This window comes from Microcebus murinus, chromosome 19, assembly GCF_040939455.1.
Source record: "Microcebus murinus isolate Inina chromosome 19, M.murinus_Inina_mat1.0, whole genome shotgun sequence".
Taxonomy (NCBI): Eukaryota; Metazoa; Chordata; class Mammalia; order Primates; family Cheirogaleidae; genus Microcebus; species Microcebus murinus.
Genome location: NC_134122.1, coordinates 18369644 through 18394819, shown reverse-complemented (window position 1 = coordinate 18394819; position 25176 = coordinate 18369644). Strand labels below are relative to the sequence as shown.

Here is a 25176-nt window from a genome sequence, read left to right as displayed (position 1 = left end):
CAGGCTAAGAGACGGGAACGGTTTCAGGAGTTTTGCAGGGCTTTGCCTTGAAGGAATCTGGGGGCACGTTAGTTCACAGAATAGAAGCTGCTCCCAACAATGGAGGCACTGTCAGGATATCTGCAAAGCAACATTTCTTCTTCGATGCTGCCGGCCATCACCTTGAGCTTTTTTGCAGAACAGAAGCTCGGTTTGGGCCCCTGGCAGAGAAGCTGATTAAAATGCCTGCCCAGCTGGAACTATCTTAAATTTCAAGGCTATTCCTGCTTCACGCCTGACCACATGTCTCTGTATTTAGAGAAATCGATTAGATTAGTACACAGGCTCAGTGTTCTTACTTTATACATTTTTATCTTTAATATTTTTTTTTTTGAGACAGAGTCTCATTCTGTTCCCTGGGTTAGAGTGTCGTAGCATCAGCCTAGCTCACAGCAACCTCCAACTCCTGGGCTCAGGGGATCCTTCTGCCTCAGCCTCCTGAGTAGCTGGGATTACAGGCATGCACCACCATGCCTGGCTAATTTTTTCTATTTTTGGTAGAAAATATAACGGGGGTCTCGCTCTTGCTCAGGCTGGTCTTGAACTCTTAAACTCAAAGAATCTACCCGCCTCAGCCTCCCAGAGTGCTAGGGTTACAGGCATGAGCCACCGTGCCCAGCCAAGGTTTCTTAATAGTTTTACCTATACTGCCCTTCCCCTTGCCCTTCTAAATTAGTCATTTAAATAAAATCCTAATTCTTATATGTAAAAAATTTTTCATAAACAACAGTTTTATCTGGGAGACCGAGGCAGGCGGATTGCTCAAGGTCAGGAGTTCAAAACCAGCCTGAGTCAGAGCGTGACCCCATCTCTACTAAAAATAGAAATTAATTGACCAACTAAAAATATATATACAAAAAATTAGCTGGGCATGGTGGCGTATGCCTGTAGTCCCAGCTACTCAGGAGGCTGAGGCAGTAGGATTGCTTGAGCCCAGGAGTTTGAGGTTGCTGTGAGCTAGGCTGACGCCACAGCACTCACTCTAGCCTGGGCAACAAAGCGAGACACTGTCTCAAAAAAAAATATATATATAGTTTTAGCTTCTACTCAGAGGCTGAGTCAGGAGGATCTCTCGATCCCAGGAGTTGGAGGCTGCAGTGAGCTATGAGCACAGAGTGAGACCCTGTCTCATGAATAAGTAAATAAACACCTTATTTTTATATTTAAAAAGATTTTAATAAACATGGGTTTCAGCTTGTGCTTTAGAGATGTCTAATCCTTACAGATTGGAAATATTTTTCAAGATTTTTTCTAGTTTGCCCTATAAGTTTTTTACCCTTTTCTTATATAAAATCATACTTATATTAATGTGCTTTTTAAGTGACAAATAGCAATGCTCATCCTCCAGGAATGGTGAAGTCCTGCTGAGCTGGTTACAGCTCTGAGCGAAAGAAGCTTCACTGGACTGAGTCAATTCTTTTTTTTATCCATGACAACAGTTACTTCAAAAAGTTTTATTTGATTGATAATAGAAAGAAATTAGATGGCCTAAAACTGTTGGAACATTTAGAAAATTCTCGTAAGTGTATCTTTAGTTATTTTGAAGTATAGCAAGGCTTAGCTCTCTAATAGGAGACCTGTATCCACTAAATTTTTATTGTGTGTGTAGCATCTACAATTAAACCCAAGGCCTTTTTAGCATGTTCCTTCTTTGAACAATAGCAGTATGTATTTCCCTTTTTTTTTTTTTCTTTTCTTTTTCTTTTTTTATTTTCTTGAGACAAGGTGTCTCTCTGTTACCCAGACTGGAGCACAGTGGCATCAGCCTAGCTCACAGCAACATCGAACTCCTGGGCTCAAGCGATCCTGCTCCCTCAGCCTCGTAAGTAGCTAGGCCTACAGGCACCCGCCACCATGCCCAGCTAATTTTTCTGTATTTTGTAGAGATAGGGACTCGCTATGTTGCTCAGGCTGGTCTTGAACTACTGGACCAAAGTGATCCTCCCATCTCAGCCGCCCAAAGAAGTACTGGGATTACATGTGTCAGCCACTGTGCCTGGCTTGAATTTTTGTGTGTAACTTTAATACAGCACATTGACATTTGGGGCCAGATAATTCTCTGTTACAGAAGGTCGTCCTGGGCATTGTTTGACATTTAGCAGCATCCCTGGCTTCTACCCACTACATGCCAGTAGCACACCCTAGTCGTGACAACCAAAAACATCTCCAGACATTTTCAGATGTTCCCTAGTGGCAAAGTTGCTCTGGTTGAGAACCACTGCTTTAAATCAGTAATGACCAAGCCTGAGTTGATTCTTTTTTTTTTTTTTTGAGAGAAAGTCTCACTCTGTTACCCATGCTAGAGTGCCGTGGTGTCAGCCTAGCTCACAGCAACCTCAAACTCCTGGGCTCAAGCGATCCTCATGCCTCTGCCTCCCAAGTAGCTGGGACTACAGGCATGCGCCACCATGCCCGGCTAATTTTTTCTATATATTTTTAGTTGTCCAGCTAATTCTATTTTTAGTAGAGACAGGGTCTCACTCTTGCTTAGGCTGGTTTCACACTTCTGACCTTGAGCGATCCTCCCACCTCGGCCTCCCCAGAGTGCTAGGATTACAGGTGTGAGCCACCGCGCCCAGCCTGATTCTTAAGTTTTTAAACCATATTATGGTGTTATATTTTTAGGGTTTCTCTGCTCTCTTAAATTCTTTTAGAAATCAAACCTCTAAAGAAGTATCGAGCACAAAGAACTACTAGTAGCAATACAGAGGTTTTACATCAATTGTGAATTGGTTTCCAGAACAGGGTAAGTATGATCTGGTCCTTTAGAAAGTTTCTTCTGTATGAATCACACAGAATGCTTTCAGTCCCTTCTCTTTTGGGAAGAGAGTGCCCTTTTCTCTTGTGAAGTAGAATATAGAAAAAGAGGGGACTGTGGACTCATTTTGGGGAGCAAGTTATTTTTCCCACCAACTGTCAGCATTCCAAACGTACCAGAGGAGCGGCGTTGGTGGTATAGTGATGAGCATAGCTGCCTTCCAAACGTACCAGAGTTTTTCTGTCATTCCCACGATCTCTTGCCAGTTGCTAGATTTTATTAATATAGCACATTTTCCCAGAATGCTAAAACTCCTTTGAAATTTCCTGCAAGCCTGTGTCCTCCACAAACATGTTCTGTTCCCTGCAGAGTGATGGTAAGGCATCCATTGAGGGCAGAACATGGACCCATTATTTCCACACAGCTTGAGTAGCCCCTGACCTAAGAGGAGCAATGGCATTGTGATGGTGGCGTGTGTTCCTAGAGTCATCAGATTGAACTGGTGGAAGGATCTCAAGGTCATCTCATCCAGTGCTCCCCATGTATTATGCCAACATGCTACAGCACAGAGCTGGGCGGCGGGGGAGCCTCAAGTCCCTGATCCCCTCACCTCTGCTGTACTTGGTGCTCAGTTAATAGGAGTCATCACAATGACGTGATTTTTGCTTCTCGTACTAACTTTTGATCCTCATCTGAGTAAGATGTCTCCCTGAACTACAAGGTACCAGGCAACTGCATGCTTCCAAATTCTGGCACGTTATTTGTTGTTCGGTTAGGGGTGGAAAAAACTCATTCCAAGTATTTGTTATTTGCAAGAAGTCACACAGGCATTTGGGAAATGTTTCTTTTCATAATAGGGCAGGCAAGTGCCTTCATATTCTTTATACTGCTTTCCTGACTAGTGCATTGTGGCTCCCCGAGGCTGACTCTGGCTTCCCTGCTTGCCCTTTATTGCTTTCGTGACATCTGGTAGGCTCCCAGAAGGGGTATTTAGCTTTTATGGTGTGTGGCCAAATGTATTTGAATCGCACAAGTGGGATTATGAAGACAGCACAGGAGAACCCCCTCACATGCTGTAGTTCAGCCTGTTCAGCACTTCTTGCTGAGACTTCTCAGAGCCAAGAGAACACCTGAGTTATTAGCAGTGATACAGGATGGCTCTTGGATGTCTCAGCTCCTTCCATGGTTTGTTCCGTGGAGGAAGCTGTATAGGTGATACTTGGAGTAAACAATGCAACAATTTTCTTTAAAAAATTTTTAACTTTCTATTCAAACAATTTCAAGCATACACAAATATATTGTGACTAGATTGATGAACCTCCATGTACCCATCTCCTAACTTTATTGCTAAATCTCATTTCACTTGAACCAGTGGTTCTGAAAGTGTAGTCTCAGAATAACGGCATCAACACCATCTGGGAACTTATCAGAAATGCAAATTTCTACTATTGAAAGATCTACTGAATCAGGAACTCAGAGGTGGAGCCTATTACAGATGGGATCTCACTTATGTTGCTCAGGATGGACTCAAACTCCCGAGCTTAAGCGATCCTTCCAGAGTGCTAGGATTATAGGCTTGAGCCACTGCGCCTGGGCCCAGGTTTTGTGGGTATTTTTGTATTTTTTTTTTTAACCTCAAACTGGCTTTTTTAATATTAGAGCCACTGAAAGTCCAGGAGATGCATTCAGCTTATCTGGTATGGTAACACGATATAGGAAGTCTTGTCAAATATGAAATGGTGTTTAACTTTCTTTGTGTTACATTTGTATAAACACATCATTAATGTTCCAAAATTATATGAGATTCCAAAAATTCTGATATGTCTTGGTATATGTCCATCAGTTGTAATTATGGTAGTTAGGTTAACCAAATTTCTTTGTTAATTGTCTCTTTGACCATGGTTATTCTAAGACCTTCATCTACAGACAATTATTTTACTTTGATTCTTCTCAAAAACTAGTTTTTAACTGGCTACAATCCAAAATTTACTTCAAGCAAATTTATAGAAAGGACTCTGACAGGTACTTTTAAATACGGTTGCAGCTGATAGCTTGTAAGATCACAGCATTTGGAATAGGAAAATTTCTAAGACTAATTAAAAAGCTGATGCGTTCATCAGGATTGGTGGCTAACATCAAGCAAAACAAAAATTATACAAAAGATAGTTATAAAGGGGGAGGGGGGCGGGTATATACATACATAATGAGTGAGATGTGCACCATCTGGGGGATGGTCATGATGGAGACTCAACTTTTGGGGGGAGGGGGGGAAATGGGCATTTATTGAAACCTTAAAATCTGTACCCCCATAATATGCCAAAATAAAAAAAATTTAAAAAAAAAGATAGTTATAGACTAAAAGAAATTCGCATATAAACAATAAGATGTCTTAATTTATTAGACTGCAAATTGAAAAGATTAGTAAAATCTAACATTGATGAGGATATAAATATACTTTGATATGTATTGTCAAAAAAAAAAACTATCAAATGCTTTGACCCATGGGGGTAAACAGGTAAGTGTAAAAAGATTTACATACAAGCATGTTCGTTGTCACACTAATTATAGTAGGAAATTAAAATGTAAGCTACATAAATGTACATTAATCCAGACTACCTAAATTAGCAGGTTTGCTTTTTTTTGAGACAGTCTCACTCTATCACCTGGGCTAGACTGCAGTGGCATCATCAAGCTTATTGCAACTTCAAACTCCTGGGTTCAAGTGATTGTCCTGCCTCCCAAGTAGCTGGACTACAGGCACACACCACCACGCCTGGCTATACTTTTTTTTTTTTTCCGAGTTGGGATCTCAGTCTTACTCAGGCTGAGTAAGTCTTAGTCAGTCTTACTCAGGTCTTGAACTCCTGGCCTCAAACAATTCTCCTGCCTCAGCCTCCTAGACTTGCTAGGATTATAGGCATGAGCCACTGCACCTGGCTGTAAGTAGTTTTTACAATGTTATAGATTCAGGGTTGGCAAACTGTAGCCTATGGGCCAATGCTGGGTAGTTGCTTATTATTTTATGGACTGCAGGCTAAGAAGGTTTTTACAGTTTAAATGGTTAGCAATTTTATTTGCATAATATCCTCCTGTTCCACAAAGTCTAAAATATTTACTATATGGCCCTTTAAGAAAAAATCTCTGCCAACCTGTTGTAGATCTGATTATAGAAATGTTGGAACAAAAAGGCAGTTTATAGAACAGGATGTATCATATTCCAATTTGATAAATATGTGATTACACAGAGATATCTGAAATGATTATACCATTCAAAGATAGTTACCATTGACGCATGGGTAAACTATATATTGTAAATTCTACCTATGACCATAAAAGTACGCTTAACTAAATAGAATGACATCATGTTCAATATTGTAATGAGGTCAGTTCTCTTAAGTTATAAATTTAATGCCACTGTCAACAGAAAAGAACCCAAACTCTGTAAAATAATTTAAAGAGATTTATTCTGAGCAGAACATGTGTGACCATGGCTAGAGAGCCACGCCCAGAAAGCCTTGAGCAAATAGTCTCCTTGGGGTTTGTTAGTTTCATTTTATACATTTCAGCCAGAGAAGAATTACACATAAAGTCATAAATCAATACATGGAAGGTATACATGGGTTTGGCCCCAAAAGGCATGACATCTTGAAGCAGGGGATTACAAGTTATAGGTGGGTTTAAAGATTCTTTGATTTGTAATTGGTTAAAGAAATGAAGCTTTGTCTAAAGGCTTGGAATGTTTTAAATTAAAATAAGGAAGTCTGTTAATCAGAGATAAGCCACCAGACTCAAGTGATGTGTTGAGTAAACTGGTGATCTGCAGGTCCAGTTTAACAAGGCCTTAGGTTTCTTCATTTTGTATCTTATTTTTTATAAAAATAACTCCAAGAGGGACAGGGCACCACTAGACCCGTCTAACCTCTCTTCTCATCGCAGGCAACTCAGCTTTAAGGTTTTTTGTTTAGTTTGCCAGGGGTCCATTCTTAAGATTTCATTTTATTTCACCCCTCAAGTCACAACAAGAGTTTGGGAGAACCTGGCAAAACGATATTAAATATATTGTTTATAATAACACTGGCTGCTGTAACACACTCTTAATCCCAATGACTTAAACACATGAAATGGATTTTCTTTAATCACTCCCGAGTGTTCAGCAGGAGACCATCTACACAGGGATTCGGGGACCAGCTCCTTCCATCTTGTCTCTCTACCATTTTCAATAATTGGCTTCCAAGGTTGTCAAAGGAGGACAACAAAAAAGGTAGAGGGCAGACCCATTTCTTAGCCACATCAGGACAATACAGCCACAGCTTAGATGAAAGGGGCCTAGGAAATGTAGTCTCTCACAGGGCAGCAGCTCCCCTACCCACACCCGAAACACTATGGAAGAAGAAATTGAATCTTTGGGAGATCACTAACTAAATCTGCCAACACTGAATTTCCAAAGTAAATGTGTGAGACTATCCAGGAACATTATGAGAAGGAAGAGAATTTGAGAAAACAAGCTCTACCAGATACCAAATCATAATAATTAGAGTAGTTTAGAATCGGGGAAGAAATATATAAATGAGCCACTGGAACTGAATAAAGAGCCTAGGAAGGTCTGGCCATAAAAGAATGTGGATTAATTTTTGCTATTTGAAATGGGGAAGATTTTTCTGAGCAGGACAAAAACATAAAACATATAATCTGGAAGAAGGTGTAAAAAGCAATTCAATGGAGGAAAGATAGCCTTTTTATGTTGATGTAACTGGCGCTATCCATAGGCAAATAAATGAAATTTCAACTCACATCTCATATAAAATGTAACTCAAAATGAATGTGACAGGCTTAATAGAATGCATTTGACACCAAAAGTATGATTCATAAAAATTGATAAAATTGAACATCAAAAGAAAAACTTTGGGAGATATTTGCACACCACATAGCTGGAAAAAGACCAATATCTAGACTGTACAAAGAGCTCTCAAAACTCAAATCCTATTAGAAAATGGGCAAGAGACAAACATGTAAGCTCCAAAGAGGATACATTCTCATGAAAATTAAAACCACAATGAGATATGCCTACACACCTATCAGAATGGCTAACATTTAAGAAGAAAAAAAAAATAAACACAATGTGGAGAAACCAGATCACTCATGTCATTGGTGGGAATGTTCAGCCACTCTGAAACCTGTTAATAATTTTTTTTAAAACCTACATATAACAAAATATGGTAGTATTGGATTATAACCCAAACTGTAACATTTCCGTGAATCCATACTGTTTGTTGGATAAATAAATGAGGGAGAGGAAACAAATCTTCCAGGCAGGAAGCACTGTCAAATATGAATTGGTGTTTAGCTTTGTTATATTTATATAAATGCATTATTAATGTGTTTGAAAACTGTAGGAGACTCCTAAAATTCCGATGTCTTGAGATGCATTAACACTGGCTATCCTTTTTGTCATCTAGAATTATTGTTTTTCTTTAATTCCTCTCAAAGTTTTTAACTGGCTACAATCCAAAATCTACTGCTTCACAGATAGTCATAAAAAGGACTCTGACAAGTACTCTTGACTACGGTTTCTGATTACTGTGGAGATCATACCATTAATTTACATTAGGAAAACTTCCAAGAATTTAATTAAAAAGCTGAAGCATTGACGAGGATTGCTAACCAAACCTCAAACATTAATTATATGAGACTAAGCTAATGGTGGACTAAAATAATTTTTGATGACTTCTTTGCTTGAAGCATTGCTTATTTTCCTGTGTTTTCCAGAAATCAATACAACCTTTTTTCCTTCTGAGCTAACAAATTGAGTAAAATATATTTTTGTGAGTTAAATTTGAAATATTTTTCTCTTCATTTCTCAAGAATTTGAAGACTATTTGCGAATATCTTTAAAGGCTTTGACGGCAATGGCATATTTTCGGGTATTATGGCTACGGAAAACAGACTAAGACACACACAAACTAAGACACACACAAAGTAAGACTGAATTATAAAAAAATGTAAAATCTGAATAGACCTGTAACTGGTAAGGATACTAAATAATTAAAGACCTCTCAACAAAGAAAAACCCTGAATCATTAGTCTTCACTGGTGATTTTTAACAAACATTTAAAGGAGATTTAATACCAATTCTTCTCAAACTCATTCAAAAAAAAATTGAAGAGGGCATACATTCTAACACAATCTGAGGCCAGCATTATCTCAATACCAAAAGTGGACAAAGATACTACAAGAAAATTATATACTAATATCCCTTTTCGATACAAAAGCCTCAACAAAATAGCAGCACACCAAATTCCAGAATGTATTAAAAGGATTATCTACCATGACCAAGTGGAATTACTCCTGGAATAGTTCAACATATAAAAATCCATCAGTGTAATACATCACATTAACAAAACAAAGGGGAAAACCAATCTCAACTGATACAGATAAAGCATTTGACAAAATTCAAATCCTTTCATGATAAAGACACTCAACAAAATAGGAATAGAAGGAAAATACTTCATTATAGTAAAGACCATATATAAAAATCCAGAGCCAGTATCACAATAGTGAAAGACTAAAAGCCTTTCAGTGATTCAGTTTTATTTTATGCTGTTATCGGGGCACCACCTCCCATCCACAGGCATGCCAAAGTGGATCACATCCTAAGGGGACACAAATCTAAGGATCCCATACAGTGGAAGACAGGTCAGTTACCTACCTCTCCAACAGAAGAGCACCAGGGGGCTTCCTGACGGCCACCCTGCACATGCAGGTTCAGGTTCACAGCCCCAGTCACATGACCAAAAAGCTCATCAGGTGTGGTCAGGCCTTGTGTTTGAGTTGTGGAATAATGTCTCCAGGGACAGGGAGTGGCTATTCATCTGTATATAACTGTAATAGTGTCCAATTGCTCTTGTAAAAAATTACCACAAATTAAGTGGATTAAAACAAATATATTCTCTTATAATTATGAAGGTGAGATATCTGTGCTCAGTTTCACTAGGCTAAAATCAAGGTGTCAGCAGGATGGTTTCCTTCTGGAGTCTGGTAGGCTCTGAGGAGAGAATGTTTTCCTGTTCTTTTCAGAAAGAAAAGATGGCCCTTCCATCTTGCGAGCACATCACTCCAGAGTCTCTGCCATCACACCACCCTCTCCTCTGTCTTGCTCATCAAGACCCTTGTGATGACATCAGGCCCATCTCAAGTTCCTTAATCTAAATTGCAAAGCTCCCTTCACCACACTTACATAGGTTCTGGAGATCAGGACGTGGACATTTTCAGGGTCCTCCCTCAGCCTACCACAGCGACCAGGATGAAGGAGGCAGTTAAGCAGGCCAGGGCAGAAACAGGAGCCAGAGAGTCCCAGTATCTGGTGGAGGCCAAGGGTCAGGGGGCAAGATACAAGGTGAGGTTCCACAACAATGAACAAGTGAAGGAAAAAATCCCAAAATGTGTATAGGTCATGAGCTGAGTCTGGGCCGGGCGCGGTGGCTCATGCCTGTAATCCTAGCACTCTAGGAGGCTGAGGAGGGTGGATTGCTCAAGGTCAGGAGTTCGAAACCAGCCTGAGCAAGAGTGAGACCCTGTCTCTACTATAAATAGAAAGAAATTAATTGGCCAACTAATATACAGAGAAAAAATTAGCCAGGCATGGTGGTGCATGCCTGTAGTCCCAGCTACTCGGAAGGCTGAGGCAGGAGGATTGCTTGAGTCTAGGAGTTTGAGGTTGCTGTGAGCTAGGCTGATGCCACGGCACTCACTCTAGCCTGGGCAACAAAGTGAGACTCTGTCTCAAAATAAAATAAAAATGAGCTGAGTCTGACTCACAAGGAGTAAGCCAAGGTCAAGTGGGACTCAGGATCCTTGGCTTCAGCTGACACAAAGGTGAACCCCAGCCCACCCTGTAGAGTGCAGAATGAGCAGCAGACAACAGCAGAGGCCCACCACGCAGGCAATGGCAAGTGTGATTTATTTAAACAAGTCAACAGAAACAAGAGTTGGTACGACAAATTTTGAGAACAAGGTTTCTCAGAGTGTGGGATGAGATCAATACCTCAAGGCCTGCCCATCACTCTGGGAGCTCAGCATAGCTCCCCCAGGAAGGCTGGTGGCTTCAGCTTCTGGGGCTCAGCATGTGCCTTCAACAGACTAATAAGTTATGTCCTTCAAACCTGTGGGGAGGAGACACACAGATGCTGGTCAAAGACTCAGGGCAAAGCAGAGAAAACAGAGCTGAGACAATGTGACCCTGCTGTGGACCCCCAGTGACTGGCTCTGGGGCACCAGCCACACATCTGACTGCTGCAGCTCTGCTGTTGTGTTATGGAGAATGAGATTTCCCGTGGAAACAAGAGGTTGGGTGAGAATGTTTATGGCTAGTTTTAAAGGGATTAAGAAAGTATTATAACAGCTTTCTGCAAGTAACACCAAACACTCACACTTTACATGCTGAACTTTGAGCAAATGCAGAGAGGGTTCTTCAAAACACACACACACAAGCTCTGATGTCCCAAAGAAGCCAGGTGCAGTGGGGACAAAAGCAGCCCCTTACATTAAAATGTGCAATATGAGGTACTTTATTTCTAATACTTTTAACTCCAGTATTTACAAACTATATTCCAGAAGTATGGGAAAATTAAATTTGGTTATAATCACATGACAGAATGTTATAAACACATTAAAATAATGCTCATTGAGAGTTTAGTAGCAAGGGGGAAATCCTTATGTAACAGTAAGTTGAAAATGTTAGAAATTGGATAAATTCAACTCTGCTAAAAATATGTAGAAAAGGAGAAGGAAGAAGTTTGTAGACATTGTCTCTAAATGATATGCATACAAGTGAATTTTCTTTGCTATATATTTTCACAAATTCTCTACTCAAAATTACGTTTTTATTAGGAGAAGGAAAAATACAAAAACACACCAATAAATGACTAACTCAACATTGAAAGGACTTTGTGGGCTGAACTGCACAGCTGAGGGAATCTGGAAAGGAGGAGAACAATAAGCCCAAGTTGCCTGATTGTCAGTCTCGTGTCAACCTAGAATTTTCACACAGGAGACAGTCTTTGCCTCTGTCAAGTTCTTTGTTTCATATCAGCTGCCTTCCAGAGGTCTTGTGTCTTTGGATCACTTCTGTGGGAGCTTGAAGGGCAGCTTTTACATTAAATGCCAGAACTGGGATCTAAAGTGGTGGCCAGTGGGATGGAGAGACACCCAAGACTAACCACTGGGAAGCCAACCCAGCACAGTGCACTTGTGAAGGAGGTGGCCGCCCAAGACCAAGCTAACCAGGAACCCAGATAAGATCCATGCTCGCCCTCTATGGCCCTACTTGGCCATGGCCTGGGAAGTGCAGCTTCATCATAAAAGAAAACAGAGAAACTCAACTCCAGCTACATGGGTTCATTAGACAGATGTAATGATCTGTGTGTTTAACATCTATCTAGTAACCTGGTTACAAGTTGATGAAAAATATAAACACTAGTCACTTTTATGACAATTACTTTAAAGCCTCAAGGTCTTTTACCTAACAACTGCAGAAATTCCACAGATCTCTCGAAGGTTGTTTGGGGACACATGGCTTATTTAAGCAGTTCCCGTGGTTTCTATGCTTTAAAAACACAGAATAGGCCGGGTGCTGTGGCTCACGCCTGTAATCCTAGCTCTTGGGAGGCCGAGGCGGGCGGATTGCTCAAGGTCAGGAGTTCAAAACCAGCCTGAGCAAGAGCGAGACCCCGTCTCTACTATAAATAGAAAGAAATTAATTGGCCAACTGATATATATAGAAAAAATTAGCCGGGCACGGTGGCACATGCCTGTAGTCCCAGCTACCTGGGAGGCTGAGGCAGAAGGATCACTCGAGCCCAGGAGTTTGAGGTTGCTGTGAGCTAGGCTGACGCCACGGCTCTCACTCTAGCCTGGGCAACAAAGCGAGACTCTGTCTCAAAAAAAAAAAAAACAAAAAAAAAAAACACAGAATACAACAGCAAATTCTCTGGATACACCCATGGATGCACTTATACCATCTCTAGTTCTTCTGGGTCCACAGTTCCAGGCATGTGTTTCATTGCTTGGAGAAGAAAAGTTCCCCATTTCTAGGTTAAAGCAACAAAGTAGAATCACATACCGAGTTCACTCCCTCCTTTGGTTGCCCAACAAAGGCAGTAATGCTGCATGAGCTGCTCGAGAAGTTCCACTTCATCCAGGAATTCAAGCGATTCTATTCTGTGGAGAGAATGACAACAATATAGATTTCTATGTTTAAAATGAAGATGGTGACTCACAGTGATGGACATGAGTCCACATGGAAAAATGGCATGATATATTAAGGGGAAAGAAGCAGGCTACACATAGTATGAATGGTGAGGTTCCATTTTAATTTACTTTTATTAGGAAAAAAATAGTATACGCAAAGTCAAAAGACAAATGACAAACTAGAAACAAATTGTCAATACAAATGACAAAGTTGATTTCCCTGCTATATCAAGAGCTGTTAAACTTCAATGAGAAAAACTTCTAAAATTCATTTAAAAGATGAGGAAAAGACCAGTTCACCAAAAAGGAAGCCATTTTCAATCTCACGTATGAGAAAAAAAATGAACTTAAGAAAAAAATTTTAAATTCATTTAAAATGGGGGGAAAAGATCAGTTTACCAAAAAAGAAGTTGTTGAATTCATGTGAGAAAAAAATGCAAATTAAAATATAACATTTCAGCTATCAGATTGACAAAGGTCAAAAAAGCTGATATACATTTTAGCAACAACATCAAAAAAAAATTCTTCCTAAATTACTGGTAGGATTACAAAATAGTATCTCTGGACGGCATCTTGATAATCTCAATGATTAAAATGTGCATCCTTGGACTCAACAATTCTGCCTCTTAAGAATATATCCTATATGTGTCCAAAGATCTATGTCCAAGAAGCAAAGAACTGGAAACTAGAAGAGACGGCTGAATACACTCAAGCACATGGATACAACAGGACACTATACAGCCATTTAAAAAATATATTAACATGGAACAACCTCCAAAACGTATCATGGGATTTAAAAAGAAAGTTGTGTAGTAAGGAATGTGCATAGTATACCACTACCCATGTAAAGGAAAAGGGAGACACACATATGTCTATGTATGCACAGACTACTTTGGAAAATACATGAAGAATAAGACCATTTCTGGTTTCTTATGAGAGGTGGCGGCAGGTGGGGGTGGGTGGGCTGTGTTTGCTTTTACTCTATATATTTGATTCTGGTTTGTTTGTTTTTTTGAATTATGCATGAATGACTTCAGAAAAGCATTTTAAATGTAAGCTTTTAAAAATATACATGGAAAGGCCAGGCGCAGTGGTTCACGCCTGTAATCCTAGCACTCTGGGAGGCCGAGGTGGGCGGATCGTTTGAGCTCAGGAGTTCGAGATCAGCCTGAGCAAGAGCAAGTTTCCATCTCTATTAAAAACATAAAAACTAGCTGGACAACTAAAAATATATACAAAAAAATTAGCCGGGCATGGTGGCACATGCCTGTAGTCCCAGCTACTCGGGAGGCTAAGGCAGAAAGATTGCTTGAGCCCCAGGAGTTTGAGGTTGCTGTGAGCTAGGCTGACGCCAGGGCAACAGAGCAAGACTCTGTCTCAAAAATATATATATACACACACACAGAGAGAGAGAGAAACATGCATAAACATATGGAAATAGCTTTCCTCCTCCTCCTTGAAATATGTACACACTTTGGAGGAAAATTAAGGCATTTCCAAAAAGTATACAGAAGAAAATAAAAAATGATCCATATTCTACCAACTATTTGCAGTAGCCATTGCTAACAATCTTGTGCTGCCATTTTGTCCAGGCTTTGTGTGTGCAGGTGCCCATGGGAGTGTACACACGTGCATATGTCTGTGCACATTTCTGTATTTGTGCATTCACTACCGTTTTGGTAAGCAGGTTCAAGGATCACATCTGAAGTGAGAATGACTATACATAAAGTGCTTTGGTTGCTTCCAAACTAATCTTTGCAGAAGACATCCAAGGCAGATTTTCTAATACCAAGTTCTAGGAAAAAACACCATACTGAAACTCTGGGATGGTTATTACTAAGTACAACTATCAGGAGACACCACTGATTGGAAGAGTGCTTGGCACACAGTAGACACTCAGCATTTGTTACATGAATAGGCTCACCTTAGACTTCTTATACTCCAGTTTCCAGCAAAAACAGACACAAAACTAAGAAGGCTATTCAGCCTGGGATGAACAAAGCCCATCCAAAATCCTTATCTGCCACCCATTAGGCATTGTACACCACCCATTGTACATGTTGCTGTGTACAAAAGGCCATGGAAACATCAGAACAATGATTGCCTAGAAGCAAGTTACCTTCCTTGTGGTTGGTGCTAGTGACAGACCCCCTCTCTGGGTATCTAGAAGAGGTACTACAGCACCCACATTACAGATGCCAGACCAGGGATACTCAAAATAGTCATCTTGACATGTAGCAAATGAAAACCAACCTGCAGGAAATGCATCAACCTGATCACATGGAGACAACACTTTCTTAAACCTTCAAGGCTCCAATTGCCAATTACTCATATGTACTTGGCCAAAGCCACAATACTGTTAAATGTTAATAAGTTATATGTAGCAGCAAAGCCAAAAATTCATCTCAAGATCTTGTAAGAGATCAAGCACTATTATCTTAAGTCTCGAAAGATAAGAGGAAAGCATAAACCTGGAAGCACAATAATTATAATGAAATGAATGAAAGCGGGAATATGCCCCATGATGTTAATTGCTACCTCCAGAATGTACATCCACAAATTGCCAGATGTTTTTCCCCTTACAAGACATTGAGCAACATCATTTTCCTCCCTCTCTAAAACAAGGATTCCAGAATATTGCCAATGTTGAGACTGTTCTGTGAGCTTTCTGTAATTACTTATGTTGACTGAAGCAATCTGTTTTCTGCATAAACCCTATCTCAGCTACTAGCTAATAAATTACTCTCAAGCTCCTATCAATGTTTAACTTGTTTCAAAATAGGTCTAGTTACAGTTTTGTTTCCCTTTTTAAAATTAAACAATCATCCCTTGAGATCACAATGAATGAGGACAGAGGTCCGCTGCCAAGCCCCTACCTGGTCACTTCAGCACGCGGTAACCTGCTGTACAACTCCATCATGTCCACCACGGATGCCGTCTCCCACCCTGTCGACAGCAGCCGTTCTTTCTAAAACATGCCGTAAAGAGAAAAAATGGAGAACCACCAGACACTGTCGGGCAAATCTGAGACACTCTTAAGCACAATAGACTTTCTCTAAGAAGACTCCTCTTTCAAAAGGCCATTCTGGCCCCTAGCATCTTTCTTCCTGTTACATTTCACTTTCTATATTGAACACACATTGTTATAACTTTTCTATGAGCAATGGTTTTTTTTTTTTTTTAAGTGTTCTAGGGTAATGTCATATAAGACATTTAAGAACCTATTTAAATGGGGGCAGGCGTGGGAGGTGTCTCTAGCAAATGAATGACATTTCTGAAAGAGGGAGGGAGACTATTATAGATTCCAGGAGATTTTAGGGAGATATTAATCATAGACAAAGTGTGGATCACGTTTGGATCCTGATTCAAACACCGGTATATTTTTTAAACAATTCGGAAAAATGGAACATGGCCTGGGTTGGGTATGAGATATGGTGAAGGAGTTACTGGCAATGTGTTCGGTGTAATATCGGTATTAGCACTATCCAGGGGAAGAAAGTCCTTATTGGTAGGAGATTCACACTGAAGCATTTACAGGTGAAATCATGTACTGTCCAAGACTGGTTGGAAAACATTCCAATGCCACCAACAAAAAATTATGTGGGGGAATACATGAAACAATATTGACAAAATAAGAATACTGAAGCTGGCTGAGGGGACATAGGGGGTTCATGTTGCCATTCCCTCTACTTCTATGTGTGTTTGGAAATTTGCATAAGAAAGAGTTCAAACAGTTTATAGGAAATGTAAATTAAAAAAAAAAATTTAAGAGATGGCATCTTGCTCTGTCACCCAGGCTGGAGTGCAGTAGTACAATTATAGCTCACTGAAGCCTGAACTCCTGGGCTCAAGCCATCCTCCTTCCTCAGCCTCCCAAACAGCTGAGATTACAAGCATGTGCGCTGCTATTTTTACTTTTTTAAGAGACAAAGTCTTGCTCTGTTGCCCAGGCTGGTCTTGAACCACTGGCCTCAAGCAATCCTCTTGCCTCAGCCCCTCAGTAAATAGGATTATAGGCTTGAACCACAGCACCAAGCTGAATGTGTATTTTCTACACCAAGATGCCTAATGAGGACTTGGATTGTCCTAGCATCATGAACCTGTGGCCCACATGGAGCCCCAGCTGCTTGTGTCAGAAGGGACTTAAAGCTGCTCACATTCTCTCATGTGTGAAGGGAGAATGCCCTTCCTTACTGGGCTAAAGGTAAAAGCAGATGTCCCAGTCTCTGCTCACTGACCTGTGACTCTAATGACTTGCAAGTTTCCACTCCTGCTAGATCACACTGTCGTCTCCGCAGGTTTTCAATCATGATCTGCCCAAACCGATCACCCATGTTCACCTGGGAAGGGAAAGAGGAGGCTGGGTATCACAAGAGGGTCTTTGTTTCTTAAATATACAAAATAACATAACATCCGAGTTCTTACCAGGCAAGGCCTGTATGTGATAACACACACCCAGTGCAGGTAAAGGAAAGAGGAGCAGCACTAACACACAGCGCTGCTGGGAGCAGACCTGTGCAGCCTCTGGAAGGGCAACTGTGCAGTATACATCCATTTTAAATGCTCACCCTGTTACCCAGCAATTCCTCTGATAGCAATTTATTCCATAGGTATATGCACACGTGTATGCAAAGATGTGAAAATGTTGACTAGAGAATTAGGAAGAATCTGGAAATATTCATTTGGGGTTAAATATATTCTAGCATATCCATAAAGAAATGCTATATAGCCATGAAATCAGAAAAGGAAGATAAATACACATATAGACATAAAATGACCTCTAAGGTAATCTCAAAAAGCAAAGTATAAATCAACATGGATAGTATGCTCCCATCTATCTTTAAGGGAAAACTATATATGTACTAGAATGTGGTAGCATTGCTTCCCAAGTTAGAGGGCTGGGGTCTGAGATAGGAGAGAGACTGACTCTTCCTTATCTACCACCCTGTTATATTTTTTATTTTTGTACTCTGCATATATTACTTTTTCAATTAAACTAATTTTAAAAAACCATAATTAATCCATATATATAAAAATGCCAGAAAACATATTAGTGTACACTATTTTAGCATACACTCTATTACACTGTCATATACAAGGTGTCAAAAATTCTTAACAATATGTAACATGATGCCCAGAGTTCATATGAGAACACTGCCAGTCAGAAACAAATGTTACTCTCTTTTGATGGCGAGGAAGGCTTATGGCACTAAAGATCAGACTGCACACTAGTCATTCAGGATCAGTGTTTGTGAGTACATACTCTGTCATTTTATTGCCCAGGTTTGACACTGAGTTGACACTTAACTGAGAGGCCGAGGACAAGCTGACGCTAACTATGTGCGTCAATCTCCTTGCCTATAAAATCAAGATAGTACTAGTACCTACCTTGTAGATTGTTGTGATAATTAAATACATTAGTATATGCAAAACTGCCAGAACAGGGAGGACAGGGAATCTAAGAATTTGCTATCATTACTTTTAAGATCATTACTGAAATTATATCTATATGGTCTTGTCATTTTAAACTACTGATTAGGAGATAATGTAAGGCATGTCAGCAATTAATACACATTGTGAGGTTGCTGATTCTGTGTTTGTTAGGAAATGATTGAATCAAGTTAAATGTTTATTATTTGCAAGGTGAGAGTAGTAGGTGGGAGCTTAGCCACTTTACTGTGGACAACATATTATACACCGAAACATTCCTAGGATTGCTCCAAAGTGACAGGGTCTATTGTCAAAATTCACATGATCCATCTCTCATATGATGCTGAATAAATGCTTGTTGAACAAAGAATACACAGGTCCAGCCAAACAAGTGAAGCTGCATGCACCCGAGATGTGTGGAAATATGGAAAGGTGAATTCGTTTTCCCCAGGTGTGGTATCTGAAAGCAAAGATAGGTTCCCAGAACTCATTCCCATCAAAATAAAAGACCGATGAGGACAGCTGCCATCACATCCATTCCTCAGGATGAAAGACAGAGTTTGAGGAAGGTTCCCAATTTAAAGAGAGGGAAGGAGGCAACATCACCAATCAAGAACCATCCACACAGGAACCTGGACCAGAATGGAGCTAGGAAGGTCATCGAGAGACCAAAGTCTAACTCTAGATCTGTACATAATTATGTGACACGGGGTAAGTCCATTACTGCTGTCTGTAATAAAAGAAAATTAGATTAAAAAACAAAATTAAAACAAAAGTATTCAGTGGTTATCATGTGTTTACCACTAAACATGAATTTCCATAAAAATGCAAAGAGCTAGGTATTATCCCTCTTAAGAAAAAAGAACTGGGGCTCAGAGAGATCCAAAAACAGCTAAAGCTTAATTAACAGCCAGACAGTGTAGTAACTGAGCATTGCACCTATTGCCTGAATTACACTATAGGGGACTATTATTATTTTCAGGTGAAGAAACAGACACACAGAGGTGATATAACCTGTCTAGGTCACACAGCTAGAAAGTCTACCTCCAGAGCATGGATGCCCAATCATTAAGTAATGTTGCCTAAGGTCACAGCCAAGAAGAGCTAGGGCCAAGGTTTAGATCCAAGCTGGATCATCCCAAAGCTCTAAAACATAATTCTTTAACACTAAATCAGAAAAGGTCAACAGGAAACCAGTGGATCAAAGTCAGTGATATTAGAAATTAGGACATTTGAAACTGAAATCCTACATTTCTAACTTCTCTTGAAAAACTGGGAGTTCTGGCAAATTTAGGCTCACAGGCTCACCTGGTAACAACTGGCTGGAACTGGGTAGTGGCCATAACCAGGACATGGGAGCTCCAATTCATCACAGTCCCCCAATTCCACACTATTTACACCTAGCCAGCTTCGTCTATCTGCATCACTGCCTGCCCCTTGAAGGCCCTGGAGTTTGCTACCCCAACACTGATGGCAGCCCCACATCTCCTTCATCACTTTCTATGACTCTATATGCAATGCTAAAATAAAAACTCAAAAATCTTTTGTAAAGGCTTAGAGGGAAGGTCCAAAAAAATCTGGCTACAAGTTTGCAGGAAGTCAAGAAATCAGGAGCACTAGGATTGCTGGAACCAATTAATACAGAAGATATGTGAGTGGCCAGAGACAGAAAGAAAAGGAACAGGATAAGGGAAATATATACTGAGGGGCTGAGAAAGGGGAAGACACTGCTGGAGTCCTGTGCAGAATCCTGATCTCTTGGGCTTCCTTTTACCTGTTCGTAGTTTATCAACATGGCCGTCTCAAAAGTGTTGGTTGCCCACTTGAGGAGGTTTGCAGACTGCTCTGGAGTCATATAAACCAGCACACATTCAGCTATCAGGAGTGTTGGCAATCTGAAGAGAAGAAAACAAAAGCACAGAATTATACATTCATCAATTCACGACTCTCTAATTGTACCTACGTTGCAGTACTGGCTGGGCAGCTCGCCCCCCAGTAAACTCAGGACTGAGCAAGCCCAGAATGGATCAGTGCAGTGGTACATGTGTGATGCCATCACAGCCCAAAGGTGTATACTGTGAAAAGGTGAGCTGTGATTTGTCTGGCTTATGAAAATGTGTTAATTGTGTGGTTGACAGTAGACATGGGTACAAATTCTTCCCTGCTATGCACTCACACTATGCCAATGCAACATTAGAGTCTCTCATACAAGAGGTGGAGTTTATTTTCCTATGCCTGGAATCTGAGCTAGTCATGTAACTTGATTCGGCCAACAGGACAGTAGCAAACATGATGCAAGCAGAAGCTTGAAAATCACTTGCACACTACCACTTGCTCTCTTGCTGCACCTGGAAACCTGAAGCCACTGTGTGAAAGAACCCAAGCTAGCCTGCTATAGGATGAGAAGCCTTGTGGAAGAGAATGAGACACCCTAGCTGACAGTCAATCCCTAGCCAGCCTGCCCACTGTCCACACGAGTGAACCCGCAGGGATGTCTGCTATACCTGGCCCCCAGCAGAACCATCATCTAGCAAAGCCCACCCCAAACTGTCAAATCACAGAATCCTGAGCACCTAAATTGTGAGCTGTTTTAAACCACTGAGTTTGGAGTGATTTGTTACACATCAAAATTTGAATGATACAACCCAGAAATGGTGGTATTCATTTAACTGATTCTAATTCTTATGTATGCTTTCACTATCAAGAATTGAAAACATGAATAGTTAAATTATAGTACTAGTATGTACTCTGAATTAAGATACCCAAAGTAATCAACAAATCAGGACATAGGAAAAGCAACAAACTCCTTAAAAGGTATCTAAAAGTCTTTACTTTTAAATGACAACACTGGTGGCTCACAAATCATGCAAGTCAACTGAACACAATTCATGCACACTCTTTTTTTTACAAGGTTCCTTAGGTCCAAAATGCAAGAGCGGCAGTTTTCTTGACTAGTCTGGGATAGGGTAAATGCTGAAAGGAATGGAGAAACTCTTTGACCCTGTCTCTAGAATGATCCTCCACAGGCTTTTCTTAGTTCTTACCGCTCCTTCTCAGACTCCTTCACTGGGGCCTCTTCCCCTCCCTGAATACTGATGTTCCTCATTGCTGTTTCTCACACGAAGAGAGTGGATTATTTTCATCTGTTTGTTTTTATTGGTGGGAGATCTTAGAAAAAATAAGTTGTAAAATAATCAAATGTCCAGCAAGAAACTGGTTGAAAGAGCATGGTGCATCCACCCAAGGTACTGCTACGCGGCTCGTAAATATGATGCTTCATAGTTGTATTTATTGACATGAAAGCCATGTGCGGTCCCCAGAGTCAAGTGTCCTAAGACATAGTTCCCAACACTTCTTCAGAGCAGGCATCACAAGAGTAATTAAACAGTCCAATGAAATTAGCTGTTTGTCTTTTTTCCTAACACAATGTATAAGCTGTTTTGTTCATGTCTCTGTAGTGAGTACTGTAACTTGTAGATTCTCATTTGCTGAATGAGTGAATAAATGAACAAATAAGTGACTATATGTGCACAAATACACACATATACATACACGCACACATATTTTAAAAGTTCCAAAAGTGTATGCATAGCATGACCACATCTTTAAGAAAAATATATATTCACAAGTTTAGACATAAAATCGAAGGTCATTATGTCTGAGTACTGGCATTAGGAATTATTTTTATATTCTAGGAACCATCAAAATCATCAGTGACCACTACAACTATAGAAATAAACAGCATTTCTGAGATTGTTTTTAATAGTTACCAATAGCTTCAACTGCTAACATTTATTGTTGGGTTCTATTATTATTCTCATTTGTCAAAGGAGGAACTTGAGACATAACTGAAGTTAAGATGTCCGAGGTCATGGTCCAGAATTACTGATTACTACTGACGATCCATACCCTTTTCATGTAATATTCCATTTCTTCTTTGAGCTGCCTGGTTATCTGTTCTTTACCCATTTTTCTACAGGAATTTTGGTTTTTTATGTTTATTCTTTATGTATTCTGGATGCTAATCCTTTGTGTGTGCACTTAAATGTGCACTTAAATGTTCCTATCCATATATTATCTTCTCTCAAACCTTGTTCATGAAATTAGGGACCAGTGCTTTTAATAAGTAAAACAGGTGGTTCTGATGTGGAAACAGACGTAAACACTGCTGCTTAAAAGTCTCAAATATTCTCTAAGTAGCAATGCAATGATAAAACTTACAGAAAAAATGGGACATGCATATTATGCTGTACTTCCAACTGGCCTTATCTCATAATTAGCATGAAATCACAAATGAGTAACATATTAAAAAAAAATCTCACTGTGTATTCATGTTACATTTCTTTAGTTTCTCTTCCAATACATGTGTATCTCGGAGATCTGCTCCAATAATGGCGTATCTTTTTGAATCCAGTATGTGTCCATCTGCAAATGCAAGAAAAGATTACAACTTAAACAGAAATTAATCAAAAAGATAATTCAATGGATATGGCTTTGTTTTTGTAGCAACGTCGTCTCACTACGTTGCTCAGGCTGGTCTCAAACTCTTGGCCTCAAGCAATCCTTCCACCTCAGCTTCCCAATGTGCTAGGATTATAGGCATGAGCCATAGAGCCTAGCCTGGGATATGGCTTTTCACACTTAAAGTGGTTTTATTGTTTTTCCCCATTATAAAAATACAGGCTCATTGTTTAAAAAAAAAAAAAATCAGATAAGAGGGTGAAATGTAACCAAAAATCACACCTTCCAAAGACAATTATTGGTATTTTGATGTATAATATTCCAGCCTTTTGTTATCTATGTGCTCAAGTTCACGTATACAATAAAAACACATTCTCTTCCTCTCTCTCATGAGTGCGCGTGCGCACACACATGCACGCACACACACACACACACACAATAGACCAAAGATCCTCCTGCTTCAGCCTCCTGAGTAACGGACTACAGGCACATGCCAATATGCCTGGCTAATTTTTGTTTGTTTGTTTTTTAGAGACAAGGTCTCACTATGTTGCTCAGGCTGATTTCAAACTCCTGGCCTTAAAGGATCCTCCCACCTCAGCCTCCCAAAGTGCTGTGATTATAGGTGTGAGCCACTATACCTGATCCATGTGTGTATCTATTCACATAACAATCTCTGTGTGCCACACACTGTCCTAGGGTCTAAAGACACAGTGGTGAACAAAACAGATGGGGTCCCTGCTCTCAGGAAGCTTACATGGTAGAAGAGGGAGAGTGACAGTAAATCATTAAATAACTGAATAATCAAGATACTATCAGAGAGTATTTAGTACAATGAGAAAAATAAGAGTGAACTGTTGCACCACTGCAGGAACAGGAGTTAGCCAAAATTTTAACTCTGCGAAAACAGTTACCTTTTATGAAGAACATAATTAGCAATGTGAATTACTGAAATATTTCTATAAGAATGTAGCATTTCTGTGTGATACCATGTCAAATCAAAATGACTTGAATATTTCTTTGCAAGGTAAAACTAAGTTTATATATGATATGTGGTAAAAAAAAAAAAAAAAAAAGCTATTTTTTCAAAACACTTCAAAAGGAAATTTCGAATGAACATTTTCCCCAGTTAACAAAGGTTGCTGATGAGTAGGATGATATATGTAAGTCATCTGAAGAATACACAGCTGTTAAGACCTATTAATCGGAGAAAACAGTGAAAGGTTCACTGAATTTGAGAACCATAACACTCTCAAATTAGTATTTCAGCCTCACCCAGCTGATATCACTGAGGCACCTAAAGAACTATGGATAGAATTGACTGTGCTCTCAGTAAATGACACTTTAAACTCATTGTCTGATGCTAAGAAATATCCAATTGAAATATGAGAAAATGCAGAATACCCACGCCTTCAACGTGCCAAAATGCTTTCTTGCTTTTCAACCACTTATTGTTGCGAATCTACATTCTCCTACCTAACCCAAATCAAGATGCCCTTAAGGTCACAAATGACTGATACCCATCTAAACAATCAACAGAAACTGAACCTCCATGCCCCAACCAAATACTCAAATACTGTCCAACAAAAAGCAGACACAACAAAGTCATTAAAAGGTTAACTTTAAAATTAACAAATAGTTTTCATTTTTTGACATTAAATACATAGATTTTTACAGAATATACCTTTTTAAGTATATCTTTTTTTTTTTTTTTTTGAGACAGAGTCTCACTTTGTTGCCCAGGCTAGAGTGAGTGCCGTGGCATCAGCCTAGCTCACAGCAACCTCAAACTCCTGGGTTCAAGCAATCCTTCTGCCTCAGCCTCCCAAGTGGCTGGGACTACAGGCATGCGCCACCATGCCCGGCTAATTTTTTCTATATATATTAGTTGGCCAATTAATTTCTTTCTATTTATAGTAGAGACGGGGTCTCGCTCTTGCTCAGGCTGGTTTCGAACTCCTGACCTCGAGCAATCCGCCCGCCTCGGCCTCCCAGAGAGCTAGGATTACAGGCGTGAGCCACCTTTTTAAGTATATCTAATTGAAGTTTCTTGAATGCAGCCTTATTTGATTATAGTTAATGTAGCTTTCCAACATGAAATGTTCCCCACCCCTGTCCAAGGCCTTCACATTAACTCACCACTGACTCACCCAGAGCAACTTCCAGTCTTTCAAGCTCCTTCATGAACTACCTTACACAGGTGTACCATTTTTTATCTTTCAGACCATATTTTTACTGTACCT

The 25176-nt window shown here is 39.9% G+C and overlaps 1 protein-coding gene across 1 annotated transcript in view; it reads right to left on the bottom strand.

The window, feature by feature from the left end:
• Positions 1-10737: 10737 nt before the first annotated feature.
• LCMT1 (leucine carboxyl methyltransferase 1) overlaps positions 10738-25176 on the bottom strand; it is a 40191-nt gene continuing 25752 nt past the window's right edge. Inside the window, exons 6-11 of the mRNA XM_012780129.3 lie at positions 22795-22897; positions 20247-20367; positions 17281-17382; positions 15919-16010; positions 12915-13012; positions 10738-10956 (exon numbers count right to left, since the gene is read on the bottom strand). Of these exons, the coding sequence (XP_012635583.1) occupies positions 10934-10956; positions 12915-13012; positions 15919-16010; positions 17281-17382; positions 20247-20367; positions 22795-22897 (539 nt within the window). The 3' untranslated portion in view covers positions 10738-10933. The remainder of the gene's footprint in view (positions 10957-12914; positions 13013-15918; positions 16011-17280; positions 17383-20246; positions 20368-22794; positions 22898-25176) is intronic.